Source organism: Pipistrellus hanaki (assembly GCF_964339955.1).
Source record: "Pipistrellus hanaki genome assembly, chromosome: 7".
Taxonomy (NCBI): Eukaryota; Metazoa; Chordata; class Mammalia; order Chiroptera; family Vespertilionidae; genus Pipistrellus; species Pipistrellus hanaki.
Window position 1 is genome coordinate 28,576,395 of NC_140509.1, and position 17,998 is coordinate 28,594,392.

Genomic DNA, 17,998 nt, shown 5'->3' on the forward strand with positions numbered 1-17,998 from the left:
GGTCCTTAATTTTTGGAAAGCATGATTATATCATCTATAAATCTTGCCTAACTCATGCTCTCTCATAAATGATCATTATGGAGCCATCTTCATTACTTAATGAATTTATCATGAGTCATTTATGACTCCTGTTATTTCCATTCCTGAATTATTTGCATTACAAAAGATGTATTATTCCCACCATGTATGCAAAAAATATTGGCATTATGCTTTTGAAATATGTAAGGTTTATTTGGTGTAAACATTTGGAATTCTCCTTAGAAATAATTGTCTTATTACTAAACTCAGGTATCTTTACTAAATATAAAAAGCATCATCAAGTATCAACAAGATGTAAGGCACTAGTGAGAAGAATATTTAGTTCCTGATCTCAAGAAATTAACAATTTCTTCATAGGATTCAGACATAAGCATGTGAAAATTTGAGTGCAGTTCTAGAAAACACATAGTCTTCCTCAAGTCCTGTTGGTGTGGCTCAATGGTTGAGTATTGACCTATGAACCAGAAGGTCACAGATTGATTTCAGGTCAGGGCTCACGTATGGTTGTGGCCTCAATTCCTAGTAGAGGGCATGCAGAAGACAGCTGATCAATGATTCTCATCATTGATGTTTTTTTCTCTCTTCTTCTCCCTTACTCTCTGAAATCAATAAAATATATTTTAAAAAATAGTTTACCTCAATGGGTTCAGCCTATATTCCTAAGACATCATCTTAAGGGGTAAGACTGTCATAGGAAGTTAACCAGTAATGAAAACAGTAAGCCAAAGCTTACAATTGGTTCTCTTGGTTAGGCCAGTTGCAAAGTGAAAACCAGAGGAGGTCAGAAGAACATTTGAAACAACAAATGTGGATTTGACCATGTGGGTTGTGTTAATGGACAGTGACATTTTTGTGTGGGATCATGTAAAACAGCATCCTGCTTTAAGAAACAAATAGAACCACTATATTAAAGTGAATGTTATATAGAGGTGTCATATACTGTTTGCATCAAATAATGAAATACTTTTTATTTATGTAAATTTTGATATCAGCTTATAAATAGAAGAGATCCTATTTTGATCAGGTATGTTTCTTAGTCAATGTTCAACTTATTCCTAATTCTTTTTTAGGTTAGGGTACACCATTTACCTGGGATCTATTTATGGAGAGAACATATAAAAGTGAAGTGTAGGTATGGTATTAACCTAGTTTGAGTAAATAGTTACTAATTTGTGTACCATGTCCAAGAATAAAGACTAGCGTTGATTAGGGGAAGGTGGGCGAGAGGTATAGAGCAACAAAAGGAAGTCACTATGATTCATTCACTGACTCACAAAAGTAATCTGAATTCATTTTCCACCTTTCCTCCTGTATACTGGTACTTGTGTGTGATATCTGGAGGGTGTGTATATGTGTGTGTATGATCAATTGTCTTCACGATCCATTTCTTTTATCTCACTAAACTTAGAACTTCTGGCAATCCAATCTATTTTTTTTTCCTGTTTTCTTTGAATAGTCAATGCAGTCACTAACTGCATCAAGTTTATAATAGCATTAATTGATGTCTTTGAGGTCATTGGTATTCTGTTCCATTTCCTCTTTTTCTCTCCATGCAACTTTGTACCTGATAGTTTGCAATAAATTACTGTTGAATGGATTTTCTTGACATGTACATAGCCAAATTTCTAGTACTCATTCCAAAATGTTGTTAGGATATTTTTTTCTGAATATATTTAATAATACATTGATGTGGTATCGTGAAAGGAACTTGGACTTTTAAAAGTAGACCTTACTTTTCAATACCCGTGTTGCTTCTCTGATGCCTAATTTCTTCACCTATAAAATGGGGACAACAGTTATACCATACAGGATGGTGAGAGGACTATGTGAGATGATAAGGGAGAGACCATGGTAAATACCTAACAGTGTATAAGTATTATAGCTATGCACTCCAAAGACCATCAGGATGACACCTGGACTTGCACAAGTTGCATTTGTTATTCTTGGCAGTGAGGGCATATCAACATAGGAACACAGTGGGACCCAAATACCTCTCTTATGTAGAGCAAGAGGCTTCAGTCTGCTGCGGACCAAAAATGTTGATTTCTCAGCAGCTATCAGAGGTTGTCCTGGCCAAGGTCCCTCTGCAGGGAACCCTTTTGGTGAGGACACTGAGTGGAAAGATGCTAATGAACGCTTGCCTGAACTTGGTTTAAAGGTCCCTGTTTGTCTCTGCATGAGGATGTTACAATTTGAAACTCAAATGCTACCTCATTAACCTGTTCTTTAATTGATTTGCATTTTATCTCTTTTTTTTTTAACTTCTAGTCTTTTGCATGGCAATAATAGTCAGTGTGTCATTTCAGTGATTCCAGTGATCTTTGAGTTTAGCTTATAGGAGTTTAAGAAACTGTACCTTTATTAGTCCTGACTTGTTTTCTTTTATTATTTAATATTTTTTTCTCATTTAAATTTTGTCTTAACTTACCAACTTTTAAAAATGTTTTCTTAGCCTTTATCATAACTTGCTTCCACTTTTTAATTTTTTTCTTTATTGATTAAGGTATTATATATGTGTCCTTATCCCCCATTGCCCCCCAACCCATACCCTCACCCTTCCAGTGTCTGTGTCCATTATAACGCTTGTATGCATAAACCTTGTCATCATTGCTCTTGCTTTCACTTTTAATTCTAATTTTTAAATGGTATTTCATTCTGAGTTTTTCTTTTGTAATTTATTTTAAAATGGCAAGTGGGGAATATAGGTTTGTGTTCTTCAGCATATGTTCAAAGCAAGAGGATGGCAGTTTTACCTTTCAGTCTTGTATCCCCAGTGGACCTTCTTAGTTTCCTGGGTAATGTCCCACTCAATAAAAATCTGGACTCAGAATTTTGCCATCACTAAATTAGATAGCTCCAAAGCCAATGGCCAGAATTCTTCTCCCCCCAACTCCTTCCTACAGATAGTTTAATGAGTCAGCAACAATCAACTCAGAACAGTCCCTGAAATGACAGTTTTATTATCCAAATATTCATGACTTTGTGGATGAGTACATAATCTAACTCGTGTTTTTTTGTTTTGTTTTGTTTTTCATCCTATGCTATATTGTCAACAGTCATTGATCAAGATGAGAAAATAGACTGAAAATGCTATTTTCATGCAGTGTATCACAAGATTTCATTTGGCCCCATACTTGGGAGACAGGTTTTTCTTCCAGGTGAACACAGTTGCAACTCTGTGTGTATAGCAAGAGGAACTCCATAGAACAAAGTAAACCCCAGGAATCTAGCAATTTAGCCTTTGCAATTTTAATTATTCTAGCTCCAGAAAATCTGGTCATGTATCACATTGTTGAAGCAAAATTTTAACTGTCCCCAGTGTGACAGTGTTGTATAAGGAAGCACATTACGTGATGGTGAGACAGGCTGATCTCTCAGCACTCTCCCAGCTTCAAAACACAGCCTGATTGTCTCTCTTCTTACTCACCTCTGTAAGATGGTTCACAAAGTAATAAGCATTTTGAAGTTTTTAAATTGAAGCGTAGGTCTAAAAAAATCCATCTGCAAATGCTTATGATGGACATGAAAAGAAATTGAAAAAGCCTACGAAAGTGTTTATTCTTAGCCTTATGTACCTGATGTTTACCAAATGATGTTTCATGAAAGGATAAAAAAGGAAAAGAGAAGAGGGATGATTACATTTCAAATAAATGTGTAAGGCACATTTATGTAATTTAGGACACCCTGCATCGTGTCTATAATGGCATTACAAATTCAGCATGTTCAAAATTGACATTTTGATTTCAGGGCTATTTGAATGCCAGCCTAACCCAGTTCAGTCTAATGTTCTACCATTTATCTGTTTCACTAAGCCAAAACACTAAAAGTCAACTTTGATTCTCCATTTTTCCATACCCCCCAACACCAACCTATCAGCTCTACATCCAGAAAGTATCTCAACTTTATTTACTTTTTTCTCTTTCTACTAATGTCACCGTAATCCAAGCCACTATCAACTGTGTCTGAAGAGGCTACAATAGAGGCTCCTAACATCTCCCAATCCCTGTCCTTTCACTTGTACAATCCACTTCACACACGTACAATCCACTTTACACACGTACAATCCACTTTACACACAACTGCAATGTGTTAGAATAAGTCATGTCACATCACTTCCCTCCTTTAAAATCATCTCATTGCTTCTCTTCCTAGTTGATCACATGACCTACAGAGCCCTAAGAATCTGACTTCTGCACACCATCTGAATCATCTCCTCCTTCCTCTCCCTCTTCATGATCCCCACAATCCCTTTCCCTGTTCTGGAATTCACAAAGCCTTCTTGAACTCAAAGATTTGCACTTGCAAAGAGATTTTTAAGAATCTTCCCATTTCTGGCTTCTTCTAGTGACTCAGGGCTCAGTTCATATTTGGTTTCTTCTGAAAGGCACGGCTGGGGAGTCCCTTTCACAGCATCCTCTATCATGCTGTCTTCCCAGCTCTTCTAGCTGCAACTTTCCTGCTTATTTATTTGCTTACTTGTCTCTCATCTGTCTCCACCACAGCTCCTCAGACTGTTCTTTGAGAGCAGAGTGTGGTTGATCTTTAACACCAGAGTTTGCCCAGAATCTATTGAACAATGCCGGCCATAGTCTAGATCCTCTGTGAATCTTTACTTATCAGTGCATGAGGAGACTCCGCGGGGAGTTTTGGAATGTTTACATTTCCCCAATTATCAGGGAACACTTTTCTGAAAGAATGACAAGATATTAATCAGCTTCCAATAGGAACAGGGTTTTAGAAAGAAAGTACTGAGGTATTTTCAAATTTGTGGGTTTGTCATGACTCGGGGAGTTATCTCTTATAAACATCAGAAGTCAGCTACACACAGAGGCGTGGGTTGTGGGGAGAGGCCTGGATTGTCACTGTTGCCTTGACACTCAGTGGAGGTGCAGAGTAGCCTGAGTGCCCAGCTGAAAGGGAAGCAGCTTCATTTCCACCCTGGGTCCCAGATCAGCATCATTAAAGAGGAAGAAGCAGCCCCTTCATTTTTGTAGTTCCTAGATGAGTGGTTATAAAAAAAGAAATATCAGATAATCAAGTGATAAATATTTTCATTATTATATTATCTGAACAATTAACCCTGAAATGTAATGCTTATATCCTGCTGGGAAGTACTTAAATGTCCAAAGCAGAACTATTAATTTTCACCTCTCAAAGCCCTCCTAGTCCTGCATTCAGAAAAAAATGACATTACCATTTCCTGAAAGGTCTTGGGGCTGCTGTCCCTAAAAAAAAAAAAAAAAAAAAAAAGGCATAATTAATGGTTTTGTTAATTCTAGGATATCACCCTGAAAAATAAGACCTGAAATAAAACAATACCCCATATTTGGCAGTAAAAGAATTTTTTCATGAATGTTATATAATGTATTTTGGCTAACCTTTTAAATTACATTCACATGTCCCTCTCTTCCTAACTTCTCAGTTTTCCATTTTCCCAGTAATTTGGACTTACAGTATTAAAGGAATATTGGATTTTTCCTCTTTAAAAAATATCCAATCAGTTCCTTTGTCAGGTCAATTCTTTCATAATATTGCAGTTAAGTCAATAAAAGGAACTTAATAGTTCTCAGTGTAAAATAAAACATCCACTTGATACATCTTGAATTCCATCTAAAACATGTTTTGTTGAATATTATGGTAGTGTTGAACCAAAAAGGTTTCTTCAAGTGTCTTATATTAACTCCTTTCTGAACTTTAGTCAAAACGTAAAATGTGTACATTAACTAAAAGGACTGAATAACTTGTATTACAAATTTTTTTTTTAAGTTTTGCCAGTAGTGATGTAAAACCTTATAGGACTAGCCTAATGAAAAAAAAAACAAAACTATTTCACAATTATTCTTACTATTTCTAGTATCTTTTCAGCAAGGTCTTTTCTCATTCCTCATCAATATTACAAAGCCTTGACAAATTATCTTCTCCTTCCACATTTGACTTGCTCATTCCCGACTCCACATCTCCTTAGCTGGAAGGAGATCTTTTCTCTGCCAATGAGTGTGTAACTATTACATTCATTAAAAAATACTGAACATTTTTCTGTAACCAGAATGATGAAGGGTATCACATACTCCTTTATTCTAGTCACTCAGTACAGAATAAGGTTTGCATCACCTAATTCATTTTGGTCTTGTGCTACTTTTTGAATGTTCTCAGTAATTTGACTATCCATACATTCTTTTGCCAAATAGATGTCAAGGTGCAGGAATAACTCTTACTTTTTTAACCCTCCTCAGAATGCTTAGGAGATGAGGATTCATCATACAAACTCAGTAAATGTTATCTTTGAAAAGCAAGATTCTGAAATGAAAAGCGTGCTTATCTTTAAAGCCAAAATAGAAAGGACATGGGTAATTTATGAACTCCTAATGATTCACTAGACTTTTCTTTTTTTGTCTGGCAAATGGACTACATAGGCAATAAGATTGTATCAGGTATTTTAATACAGTGAGATGCTAAAATTACATGAATAGGATGATTAACTTGGCATTTTATGATTGTTAATCTCACAAAGGATTTATTAAGTACATCTAGGTATCTATTAAACTACTGTCTTTTTAATAGAGACCTGCAAGGCCTGAAATTAGGTTGAAAGTACTTAGTCAAAATCCACCAGGCTTTCGCATTTGTTTGGATGGGCCTTCACAGCAGCATTAACTTATGTTGGAACTTTGTATTTATGGTGAATTCTCTTTTCCTGTAAGGAACTTGGCTAACAACCAAGGAATATATAGGAAAATGTAGACCATCATATAATAGTGCATTTATAACTCTTACCTGCTAATTAATGCATTCTAAATTAGGTAAATATTTTTGCCTGAATTCTTTGCTCACTTGCATTTTGTAATTATGCCTTAGAGAATGCTGTTGCCTTTTTCTAAGTTATCCAGATTCACCATACCCATCCAACACAATTATCCCCCAAATTGATATGATCTATCCTCTGAAAGTCTCCATGTGCCATGTTAAGGCAGTATTGCTTTTACTTATTATTTATTTGCATGTATAATGTAATTCTTCTAAGTTATAAAATTTTTGAGATTGAGGTTTATATTTTATTTCTATATCTCATAACACTTATCATAGTGTGTGATAAGTAATAGAATCTCAAAAATCAATTTAATGAATGAGTAAATAAATCAGTCTCAGTTTTGAATCTCCCAAAGACAAGTGCAACAGCCTATATTAAATTTTAGTCACTAGATACTTGGGAGTTATCGGGACCCTCTTTCTACTTCATTTTCCATAACCAACTCTTCAGGAGACATTCTTCTTTGTCCTCTCCCTCTCTCCCCCAATAGTTTTCTAATTTTTTCAGAACACTCCATGGGCCTTGCCAACATCATCCTTGCTCAGACCCTCCCTACCCTCTCCCATAATGCTTACTCGCAGATTCCTATTTAAACCCTTCACTAGCTTCTTAATGGTCTGAGAATAGTAGTCCAAATCCTTTACACATTGACAAAAAGCCTACAAAATTTGGCATCTGCCTTTTTACCCTCTCCTCTGGTAGAACTCTTCACCTGGTTCTCTTGTTTCCATTCACAATAGCCTTCATTCGGGAGCTGGAAGTGCCTGTGTTTCTTCTGTGAAGGACCTCAGAATATCTTCCTGGAACTGACTTGCCCTGGGTATTCTCCCATTATCCTTCAGGGCTTGCCTGAAACCTCATGTCAAGGAAGATTCCCCAGACTCTCTAAATTCTTATCTCACAGTATCTTGAAAGTGTCCTTTGCAGCAATGCTATATAATTAATCTGTTTAGCATGTAACACATTATGTAACTCATTCTAGGGACTTCTACTCTCAAACATGAGCTCTATGAGCTCTCTGTCAGTATAGATCTTCTTCAGTCTTCTCTGTACCCATCAAGGTCTTGAAGTTTTGAGTAATTCATAAATATTTTTGAGAAATAAATGAATCAAAATAGATGCTGGATACCTGAAAGAAAATAGAAGTGAAAAAAATAAGGTAATAGTAGCTCTAAGGGAAGTATTACAATCTAATGCCATTGTGACATTCTACTGTAGGCATTTCTTTAGAGTCCCTTGACTTTAGAGTCCCTTGAAGATGACTGGGACTCATCTTCAAGGCTAGTCTTACCTTGTACTTTCTGTACAGCCTTCTCTACTGGAAGGTCTCCTTACAGGGTCTCTCTTTTTGCTTTGGCAGTTGATGGACAGTGGCAGGAGTGGAGTTCGTGGAGCCAGTGCTCGGTGACCTGCTCGAATGGGACCCAGCAGAGAAGCCGGCAGTGTACTGCAGCAGCTCATGGGGGCTCTGAGTGCAGAGGGCCGTGGGCAGAAAGCAGAGAGTGCTATAACCCAGAGTGTACAGGTAAGACCTGACTACCATATATAAGAGATGCTTGCCATTTAAAAATTGTGGCAGAACCAAGCCAGACGGTCAAGGTATAATCACATGATTATATGTTTTTATTTAAATGAAGCCAATTATACCCAAACTAATTCTACTGCATGTCACATTAATAAAGCATCAGAATTCAGGAAAGTCTTCATTTAAATATTGATTACATTGATGAAGTTTAATACTGAATTTGTAACTTTTTGCAAGTAAACTTCGATCTCTTCAAAATATTGAAGATTCTGACAAACTTATAAATTTCTGCTCATTACAATACTCTTTATTTTATAAGCAAGTCAAATATTTAAATAAAGTTTTTCCATGATAGTAGATTAATAAATGTTGGACAGACTAAGTAATGGTCCTTAGATTTTAAAATTACTAAATTCGTGGCATTGATCATGACATATTTCTTTCAGCCAATGGTCAGTGGAATCAGTGGGGTCATTGGAGTGGATGTTCCAAGTCCTGTGATGGTGGCTGGGAAAGGCGAATAAGGACCTGTCAGGGAGTAGCGATAACAGGGCAGCAATGTGAAGGAACAGGTGAAGAAGTGAGAAGATGCAGTGAGCAGCGATGTCCTGGTGAGAATGAACTGAGGTTATCCCAGTGAAAACAATTGGTTGCCTTAAAAAAAAAGGGGGGGGGGGGCTAAAAATATTGTCATTGGTTAAGTACTTTCTCAATTGAAGTATTGCTAATGATGTGACAGTTTACTTGTTTCTATAATGTAAAGAGTTTCCTCTCTCTATGTGTCATAGACTATTCTATAGGTTTTTAAATCATTTGCTGCAAAGTAACATTGAAAATGTGATAATACAAAGGCAGCCATATTAAAAATAACATAGCTAGATATAATTTAAAATAGTTTGGGATATTATTATTCACAACTCTTTAAAATTGATTTTTAAAGAGAGAGAGAAAGAAAGGGAGAGAGTGAAACAGTAATGTGAGAGAGAAATATCTATCTGTTGCCTTTATACATCCTGTCTGGGGACTGAATCTGCAATCTTTTAGTGTATGAGATGACACTTCAACTGAGCTAACCAGCTGGGGCTTTCACTATTTTTGTAAAAGATTTGTTTACTGAGAACACATAAGAAATGGCATTAGGTTATTTATAGTAGAAATATAAAGACGTAAGTGTTAGATAGCTAAGTGGGAAGATTAAAAAAAAATTATGTTGAAATTCAGACACTTGTAAATTCTGCTATTAATTCATCTTGATGCATGACCTTGGACATCCCCATTTACTTGCGCTTGGTCCATTTTCCACTGAAAAAGGAAATTCCATTGAGGAGCACATTTTAAAATGAAAATGTAAGGTCTTAATTAGTAGTGAACAAATGGAAGTGCTGCTACATTAAAGGATTTGACATATAAGCATATAAAAAAAAATGAGAGGTCAGAAACTACTGACATCATAATCATTTACATGTTTGGGCGAACCAGGTTTACAGTTGTGAGTGCCTGAAATATAGTTTATTTTTGTATTATTCTTTATTAATTATTGTGTTATTTTCTATATGAACAACTGTAAGCCTACTTAACCCCACCCTGGATTTTAAAACCTTATTTGGAACAAAGACTCCTTCCTAATTGTACATACATTTCATAAAATATTATTGACATACATACTAAGTGAGGAGACCTAAGTATGTGAAAATTAGGATTTTAGAATGATATCATGGCAACATGGTTATAAACAAGCTAGAAAAAAATGATAGGATGGATTTTTAAAATATGACAGCCATGTTTGGAGGGGAAAGTGCTGACCTTGGAGAATGTGAAGACCCAGTAAATGTCCAGTGGCTGCTAGTATTACTGCAGGGAAGCTAGCTGATGTCACTGGCTCTGTGGTTCCTAGTGAGGTTGCTGAGTGCAGCCATTCCATGTTCCTTTTTCATGGAGAAAGTTATGGAGTCCTGTCTCTAATATAACTACTGCAGTTTAGAAAAACCACAGAATCTAAGAGATATCTAGGATCAAAACTTTGTATTTCACCTTACTGCAAATATTAATGACTTACAGTTCAACTCTAATACCAACAGAAACTGGGCTCAAGGAGCTCAATGTCAGTAGGTGTCTTTAGAGCTTACCAAAGAACTGAAGTTAATTTTGTTCATTCTTATTTTTAAAAAATATATTTTTATTGATTTCAGAGAGGAAGGGAGAGTGAGAAGAGATAAAAATATCAGTGATAAGAGAGAATCATTGATCGGCTGCCTCCTGCACGCCCCCTACTAGGGGTTGAGCCCACAACTTGGGCATGCGCCCTTGACTGGAATCAAACCTGGGACTCTTCAGTCCACAGGCCAGGTGCTCTATCCACTGAGCCAAACCAGATAGGGCAGTTTTGTTTATTCTTAAGGCCATTGGAATGTAGAATGATAAGAACTAGCCAGCATGCAGGCTTTGGTTGAGAAGGACGCCTGTGCAGGTTAGCACTGTGAAATTGTTCCTGTGCTGCATAAGAATTAAGAAGCAGTATACAAAAACGTTTACTTTGTCCAAGGAGAGATGCCTACAGACCAGTGGGCATGACTAAATAAGATCCTTTTAATATTTGAATTTACCTACTGGTAAAGTAGTCTGAGCATGCCAGGGTTCTTAACTGTCTTGGCCTTTTAAAACTGTCTTTCACCTGCTCATATAGAGGTAAGATGGTGCTGCTGCAATTAAATTTAAAACAGTGCCACCTGCTGTTTAGAGAACATTTTACATATCTGTTTACAAAGAGAAGACTTTGTACCTTATTTGCTAGATTTGTTCCTTGGCTTTTATGATTTAAAGCAGGTTGAAAAATTATCATATAAATGCTAAAAAAGTTTTTATATTATATGTACTATGTTATGTTATATTACAAAGGTTGGCAAAGGTAGGTTTACAGTTGTTCATATGGAAAAAAAAACATACAGATTATGATTATTACAATAGCTTTATTCACTCTTGTGTTTCATGTACTCACCACTGCAATCCTACTTTTGCCTGCCCCTGTGTATTTAATATTAACTTTAACATTTTTATTTTACTCTTTTCAATAATATGATTTGAAATCATATTGCAAGTGGAACAATATAATGGCTCCAAATTTACACATTGACAATATAAGCTCAAAAAACTTTTAAATTATCTTAACAGTTACTAAGAAATTTTCTGTTTGTCAATAACAAAGCCACAACAAATGTTCCTTTTAAAATAGTATGCTTCTTAAGTATTATTTCTAGCGCTATGTATTCTTAATTTTTCTTCAGGTTGCCAAAAACAGCTAGTATTTATTTTATGCTTTGCTTAATTTAGATGCAAAACAAATTAATCAAGTTTGCCAAGAAACTCTCAGTTGTTAGGAAAGAGAAATATATCTAAATCTTTGTCTGGATAATTAATGAAAATAATGATTAATCATCTGGATTGAATCAAAAGCTGTTATGCTGTCTACTAAAAATGGAAAGTAAATTCCCCATCAAGATAAGGCTATTCCTTTACTGGTAAATAGATAACATAAAAGTAATAGAAAGAGCAGTACAGCATAGGAAATACAGTTAATAATATCATAACTGTGTGTAGTGCCAGTTGGGTCCTGGAAATATCAGGGAAACTTGCTGTAAAGTATATGCTTGTCTAACCACTATGCTGTACACTTGAAACTAATCCTATCTAATAAAGAGGGAATAAGCAAGTTGAGTGTCACTCCACCACAAAGATGATGGCATCCATAACCACTAGATGGCGGTGGCCAGTCCTCTCAGCCCTGCCGGAGTCTCCCCCCCCCCCACATCCCAGAGACCCTGTCCCTGTGCAGGAATTTCATGCACCAGGCCTCTAGTATAAAATAATATTGAATGGAAAGTGTAATTGGAAAAAAATAAAAATAAAATAAAGTTAAATTAAAAAAAAAAGAGCATCACTGACCAAAAATAAGTTATTTATCTTGTCTTCATAAGAAAAAAGAATTAGAGGGATATATATGTACTTTCCATCCCTCTAATATATATATATACTGTTAGTTGAGTAATAGAATAGCTACAGGGGAAATAATTGTTACCCAATATTTTTCATTGGTCAGACTCACTAAATGATAATTTCATTGATCTTAATCTCATTCTACATCCCAAATGAGGTTGAAATAGTAGAAAAGTAATGAATAGCTCCTATGATTTTTGCCACACCGCTGTGAAAATGTACTAATTTTAGTCCTCTGTCTGTTTTCCAATATTTCCCTGGTCAATATCATTTAGGAAGCTACTCGTAGATTGGCTTTTGAAAATTGTCAGGCTTCTGGGACCTTTTTGCTCTGTTCCCAAGGAAGGGGCTTGCTATTCCTACAGCTCCAGTTCTGAGACCTATTACTCCTTAGTCATTATTTGCTAAGTTGGAACCTACCATCCACAGGTGGATGTTAAATTTAATTTACATGTGAAAAGTCCTCCTTTTTTCAAATTGCTTTATTTGAAAATGGTGAGTGAGCCTGTGGATTGAATGGGCTGAGAAAAACTTGTGAAGTAGATAGGCATGTTATACACAGGGTGTCAGGGAGGAAGATAAAGTCTTAGCTCATAATGACTTATTTTCTCCTCAGTTCCCAGTTGGAGAAGTGGTGAATTAATCACTATTGATGTAGTATTTTGTCATCATTAGAGACAAGTTAAACAAGTTAATAAGTCAAACTTCTAAATTGTGTGGACCATTGCAGTTTCAAAGCTAATCATTATCATATTTAGAAACCCAAATATGTGGTGTAAAACTTATATTTCCTTTTTTTAAATTATGTTTTATTTGTTTCTCAATCAGTCAAAACTATTTTGTATTAGTTTCAGATATACAAAATAATGGTTAGACAATCATATACTTTAAAAAGTGTTTCTACATTTTTTTTACTCTATTTACTCTATATTGAGTACTTATATACTTATTTATACAAGTTGACACCTGCTTTACTTATTTTTTCATCCCAAACTACAAGGTTATCACTAATATAACTTTTTTAAAGCCTTTAATACATTAGAATTTATATTATTTTCTGCTATCAGATATTATCTGTATGGGAATTATGTTATTATGTATTCAGTTTTAAAGATTCAGGCAAATGTTTGCACTGAATATTTTGGACAGAGCAAATAATGTCAACCCTGAATGTACATCCCAATTGTCACCTAAAGACAACCACTAAGTTTGTGTTGACAGTAGGTGGCACTAGGTATTGACTTCTTTCATTTTAAATGTTATTTGTTCTGCCCAGATAGCCTCAGATACAATCTAAAAGGTAGGGAAATAAATTAGAACTTGAAGAACCCCAAAGGAGAGAAACATCACCTGTTGTATAATAAATGTCTGAGAAAGCAGCCCGTCCTCCTGAAAAGCATGGGCTTTATTACCTACTCCAGTCTATGGTTTTGCCACAAATCAGCTAAATTTCACAGGCAGAATTAAGGAAGAATCACTGGGATCTAAAATAATGAATGAGTCACCAAGATAGGGCTATTCGTGCATGATTCAGACTTCCAAATTTCTATGGAGATAATTATTATCATAATTGGTCTTATCAGATTGCTCATCAAATGAGATAGAAAACTCACAGCTTCCGCCACTGCAGAAACTTAAAAAGCAATTTGTTGTAATCTTATTTTACCCTACCTTGTCCAATTTAGAAATATTTGACAATATGTGTATCATTCTCAAGTTGAAATGGAAAATTTAAGCACATTTCACATTTTTACCTTTATCCCTCATCGTTTTTATAGTAAAAGTAAACATTTTATAAACTATGTAATTGTTTTAAATTAATAAGATTAAAATTAATACAGTTATTGAAATTTCTTTTTTGATTCAAAGTTTATTAATACCATAAACCTGAATATTAGTCCTTGACATTTCTCTTCCCACTTATTTCCCTCTTCATGCATATCCTAACATCTGAATGACCCTAATATCTTGCCCCTGGCATTCTTCGGCATTCTTTGGTGTGTGTCTCTCTCTCTCTCTCTCTCTCTCTCTCTCTCTCTCTCTCTCTCTCTTTCTCTCTCTCTCTCTCTCTCCCTCTCTCTCTCTTTCTCTTTCTCTCTCTCTCTCACATTAGCTAGCACCTGTGTGAGAGGCACCCACAGATCTGCATCTTTATGACTAATGCCTTTCAAATGATTGCTGAAATGATTGCTGGATCTTTCCAATAGGGGTATCAAACAAGACTCTGAATCACCACTACAGCTTTTCTCTCTAACCACCAAGTCATTCCTGTCATCTGAATTAATTTCTCCTCACCAATTTATGGGCTGGTGCTGGATTCCACTCCCATCAAGTCTTCCCTCAGTGGCCACTGCCCACCGGCCACCACCTACTAGTGGTGGAAGGGCAGTGCAGCAAAGAACCTGAGACATGGCATCAAAAAGAGTTTGGGTTTGGGCCTCAGTGTCCTCACATTTAAAGCAGGTACAATGATATGCACCGTGAGGGATTGTTTCAAGGATGAAATGATAAAATACCATCACTAATTAGAACCATTAAGTGGCAGTGCAGGTCCTCTCTGTCCATGTACCCATATGATTGAAACAACCTCCATTTCTAATCTCTTCCACACAGGTTCGGCTTATCATGTAACTCACTTGCTCAAAAAACCTCCATTGCTTTGCATTAATTCCCCAAATTAGTACATACTGGAATCCCTGGGATTCTAGTAGCCCCTGCTATCAGCTCATTAGCTTTCCTTTCACCATATAGTCATATATATATATGATTTTATGACTTCTCTCCATACACTGTTGCTTGTGCTGTTATTCACCTGGATTCCCGAGTTGTGCCTGTCCTGTCATCTTCACCTGCTAAAATGAGAGCATCTTGGAAGCTCAATCTATTAAAAGATGTCTCTTCCTTTAATCTTTCTTCCCTTCCACAGTCACATGAGTTCTCTTTCTTCTTTGAAACCCTATAGATTTGGTTTTGTGCTTCTCTTATTATACATTGCTACTGTATTTTATTTTATATATTTATATAGAGGGTTATATTGTTATATCTCTTAGCTAGAATTCCAGCTCATTTCATTGCAAATGAGTTGTCTATTTTCTTTCCCCCAAATCTGCTACCCTGCATTAAACCTAGTTAAATGTTGTAGGTCATGAGAACCATGCTCTTTTGAATGTTTTTATTCTATATCACATGTGTCAAACACAAGGCCCGCGGGCCAAATCCAGCCCGCCAGGCCTTGCAATGTGGCCCGCACCGCGCTGTCATCACTGCACTCCGCTGTCAGTTTATGACATTGTCAGTTTATGACTGTTCAGTAAACCATTCAGCCCGCGATTTAGGCTGGATTTTAGATTTTGGCCCCTTCTCTGATTGAGTTTGACACCCCTATTCTATATAATAAATGCTATAAGTCCCTTGTATGAAAGCATATGATTAAATGTTTCAAAGTAAGATAATAATACTTTACTTTTTATAATCTTTTATTTCTTCAAAAGGCTGTTTAATTAGCATTTCAATGACATTATAAGCACATATATTATTTTTATTTTGTAGTAACAATTTGTGGTATGATCCTCCCTTCTCTAGAAATAAACCATTGAGATGCTGAAAGTAAGAAAAATATGTAACTTTTTATGGAAGGTTTCTCAGTTTTCCCAAATCTCATCCCAGTTTACTCTTTTAGGCCAGAGTTCTTCTAGTCAGGCTAGAATTGGTCCCAGGTGTGTCGAAATAGAGGTCCCTATGGTGGCAATATAGGGGGCTGTGGCCAGTGGCCTTGCCAGTTGCTGTAGTGTACCTTTGAGTGTGATTATTTTCTACCTGTGTCATGACCTTTCCTCACTAGTTCCCAAGATAACACAAAAAGGCAAGTTAACGCAATGCTCTAGCAAAGACCTCTAGTATCCCTAACATAAAACTTTGTCTCACTATAAAAGTGATGGCTATACCTGGAATATTCTTTACAATTAAAGGTAGATGCCTATTTTTATTATGAACTTTGTGAACAGGTTGGACCTAGAGTGACCTTGTGAGCTGAATTGAAATATAGAATTAAAAAAATAGAGAATAATTCAGAACTTTGTGGTGGGTATGTATGTAAAACTCTGCCTAGACCAAGTACTCAAACATGTAACCTGTAACGCACATTGTTTGTTAATGACATCTCTGAGATTGGACTGAAAGAGGTGTTTGATTGACTTAGGCCCAACATCTCCTAGCGGAGTGATTTCTCTCTGCCTTGGTTTCCTCATATTTAAAATTACATCCACTTCATAAGGTTTTTTATGAGAAATTATATGAATTAAAATACGTAATGCTTCTAGAAGAGCACCTAAGTTATAGCAATGCACAAATATTGTGCTTAGGTTATAATTGTTCTTTCAACTTGAGACTGGTACAAACTATTTTCTATATGAGGAAGGCTGTTAAGAAACACCTTTGGTAAATACCCTTCTTTTCCCCTCAGACCTTAGTTAGCAGCTCCATGAATTTTTCACAGGAGTAGGTTACCCTGTGGAAATGAGAGCTGTTAGCTGTGTGAGCACAGAGACTGGATCCATCGCATTTACCTCTGCATCCCCAGCTCAGGGAACTCCCAAAACATAAGAATGAATGAATGAATGGCCAGCTAGTAAAATTTGAAATGTGGGCTGATGCATAGTGCTCTTCCCCCTTCTCCCCCCACATGTCAGCTCTGAACTTTAGAATCAATTTCTCTTTAATGCTGAAATTCTAGCATCCAGGTGAAAACTAATTTTCCACATCAAATTGATTTAAGCCCTGTATAATTTTTGCTATTTTTAAGAGACAGAAAATCAGTTTGAATAGACAGATGAACAGCTAATCGCTAGGTAATTGCTACCTTGTTTTTTAAGGGAGCATGCTAACTACATACTTGTGGCTTCAAGTACAGTTGTGTCTTACAACTTTTTTTTTTTTTTTTTTTTTTTAATATTTGCACTCGTGGTAGCCAACAGTGGGATCTTTCAGCAGCTGAACAGAATTGCTGTTCCATTTTACTAAGGCATAAAGTGAGAGTCCTTCATATTGCTGCACAATAATATGTTTTTATTTTGAGCCCAAAGAGTGGCCTGCTCTAATTATGTACTTTCTAATTTACCAAATACACATAGGTAGCATTAAACAGTAAAAGTTTAACCCAAATCGCCATGTCTAGTTTAAGTTTCTCTCCTGAGTTTTATTTTCATACACTAGCTGACTTCTTGATATTAACAGACGTGCTCAAAAGTATTTTCAGCACCTTCTTCTCCAAGTTCTCCTCAAGTGCTATAATTAAGTGTAGCACACCAGACATACTTCCTGGGAACCTGAGTTACATCTTCATTTCTCTCTCTTCCTCACCTCCTACATGCAGTCATGGAGCGGGGCCCATACTTCCTATTAACTAGATTTTGAATCCACCCACTTTACATTTCCACTTCCTGTGGTTCCGTGCTCTTTCCCCAAGGATACCATTCAAATTGTCACCGGCCTCCCTGCCTTCTGTCTCACTTTGCTTCAATCTATTCTTCAAATTGCAGATTCAGTATTCAAAATCCCATATAATAACAGGTAATATGCAAATTGACCCTAATGGCTGAACAACCTGGAATGACCAGTCACTATGATGAGCACTGACC

The 17,998-nt window shown here is 36.1% G+C and overlaps 1 protein-coding gene across 7 annotated transcripts in view; it reads left to right on the plus strand.

Annotated features, from left to right (window-relative positions):
* ADGRB3 (adhesion G protein-coupled receptor B3) overlaps nt 1–17,998 on the plus strand; it is a 687,259-nt gene that overhangs the window by 271,992 nt on the left and 397,269 nt on the right. For all 7 annotated transcript variants that reach the window (XM_084890389.1, XM_084890391.1, XM_084890392.1 and 4 more), the window contains 2 exons: nt 8,208–8,372; nt 8,819–8,983. In XM_084890389.1, the coding sequence (XP_084746515.1) occupies nt 8,208–8,372; nt 8,819–8,983 (330 nt within the window). The remainder of the gene's footprint in view (nt 1–8,207; nt 8,373–8,818; nt 8,984–17,998) is intronic.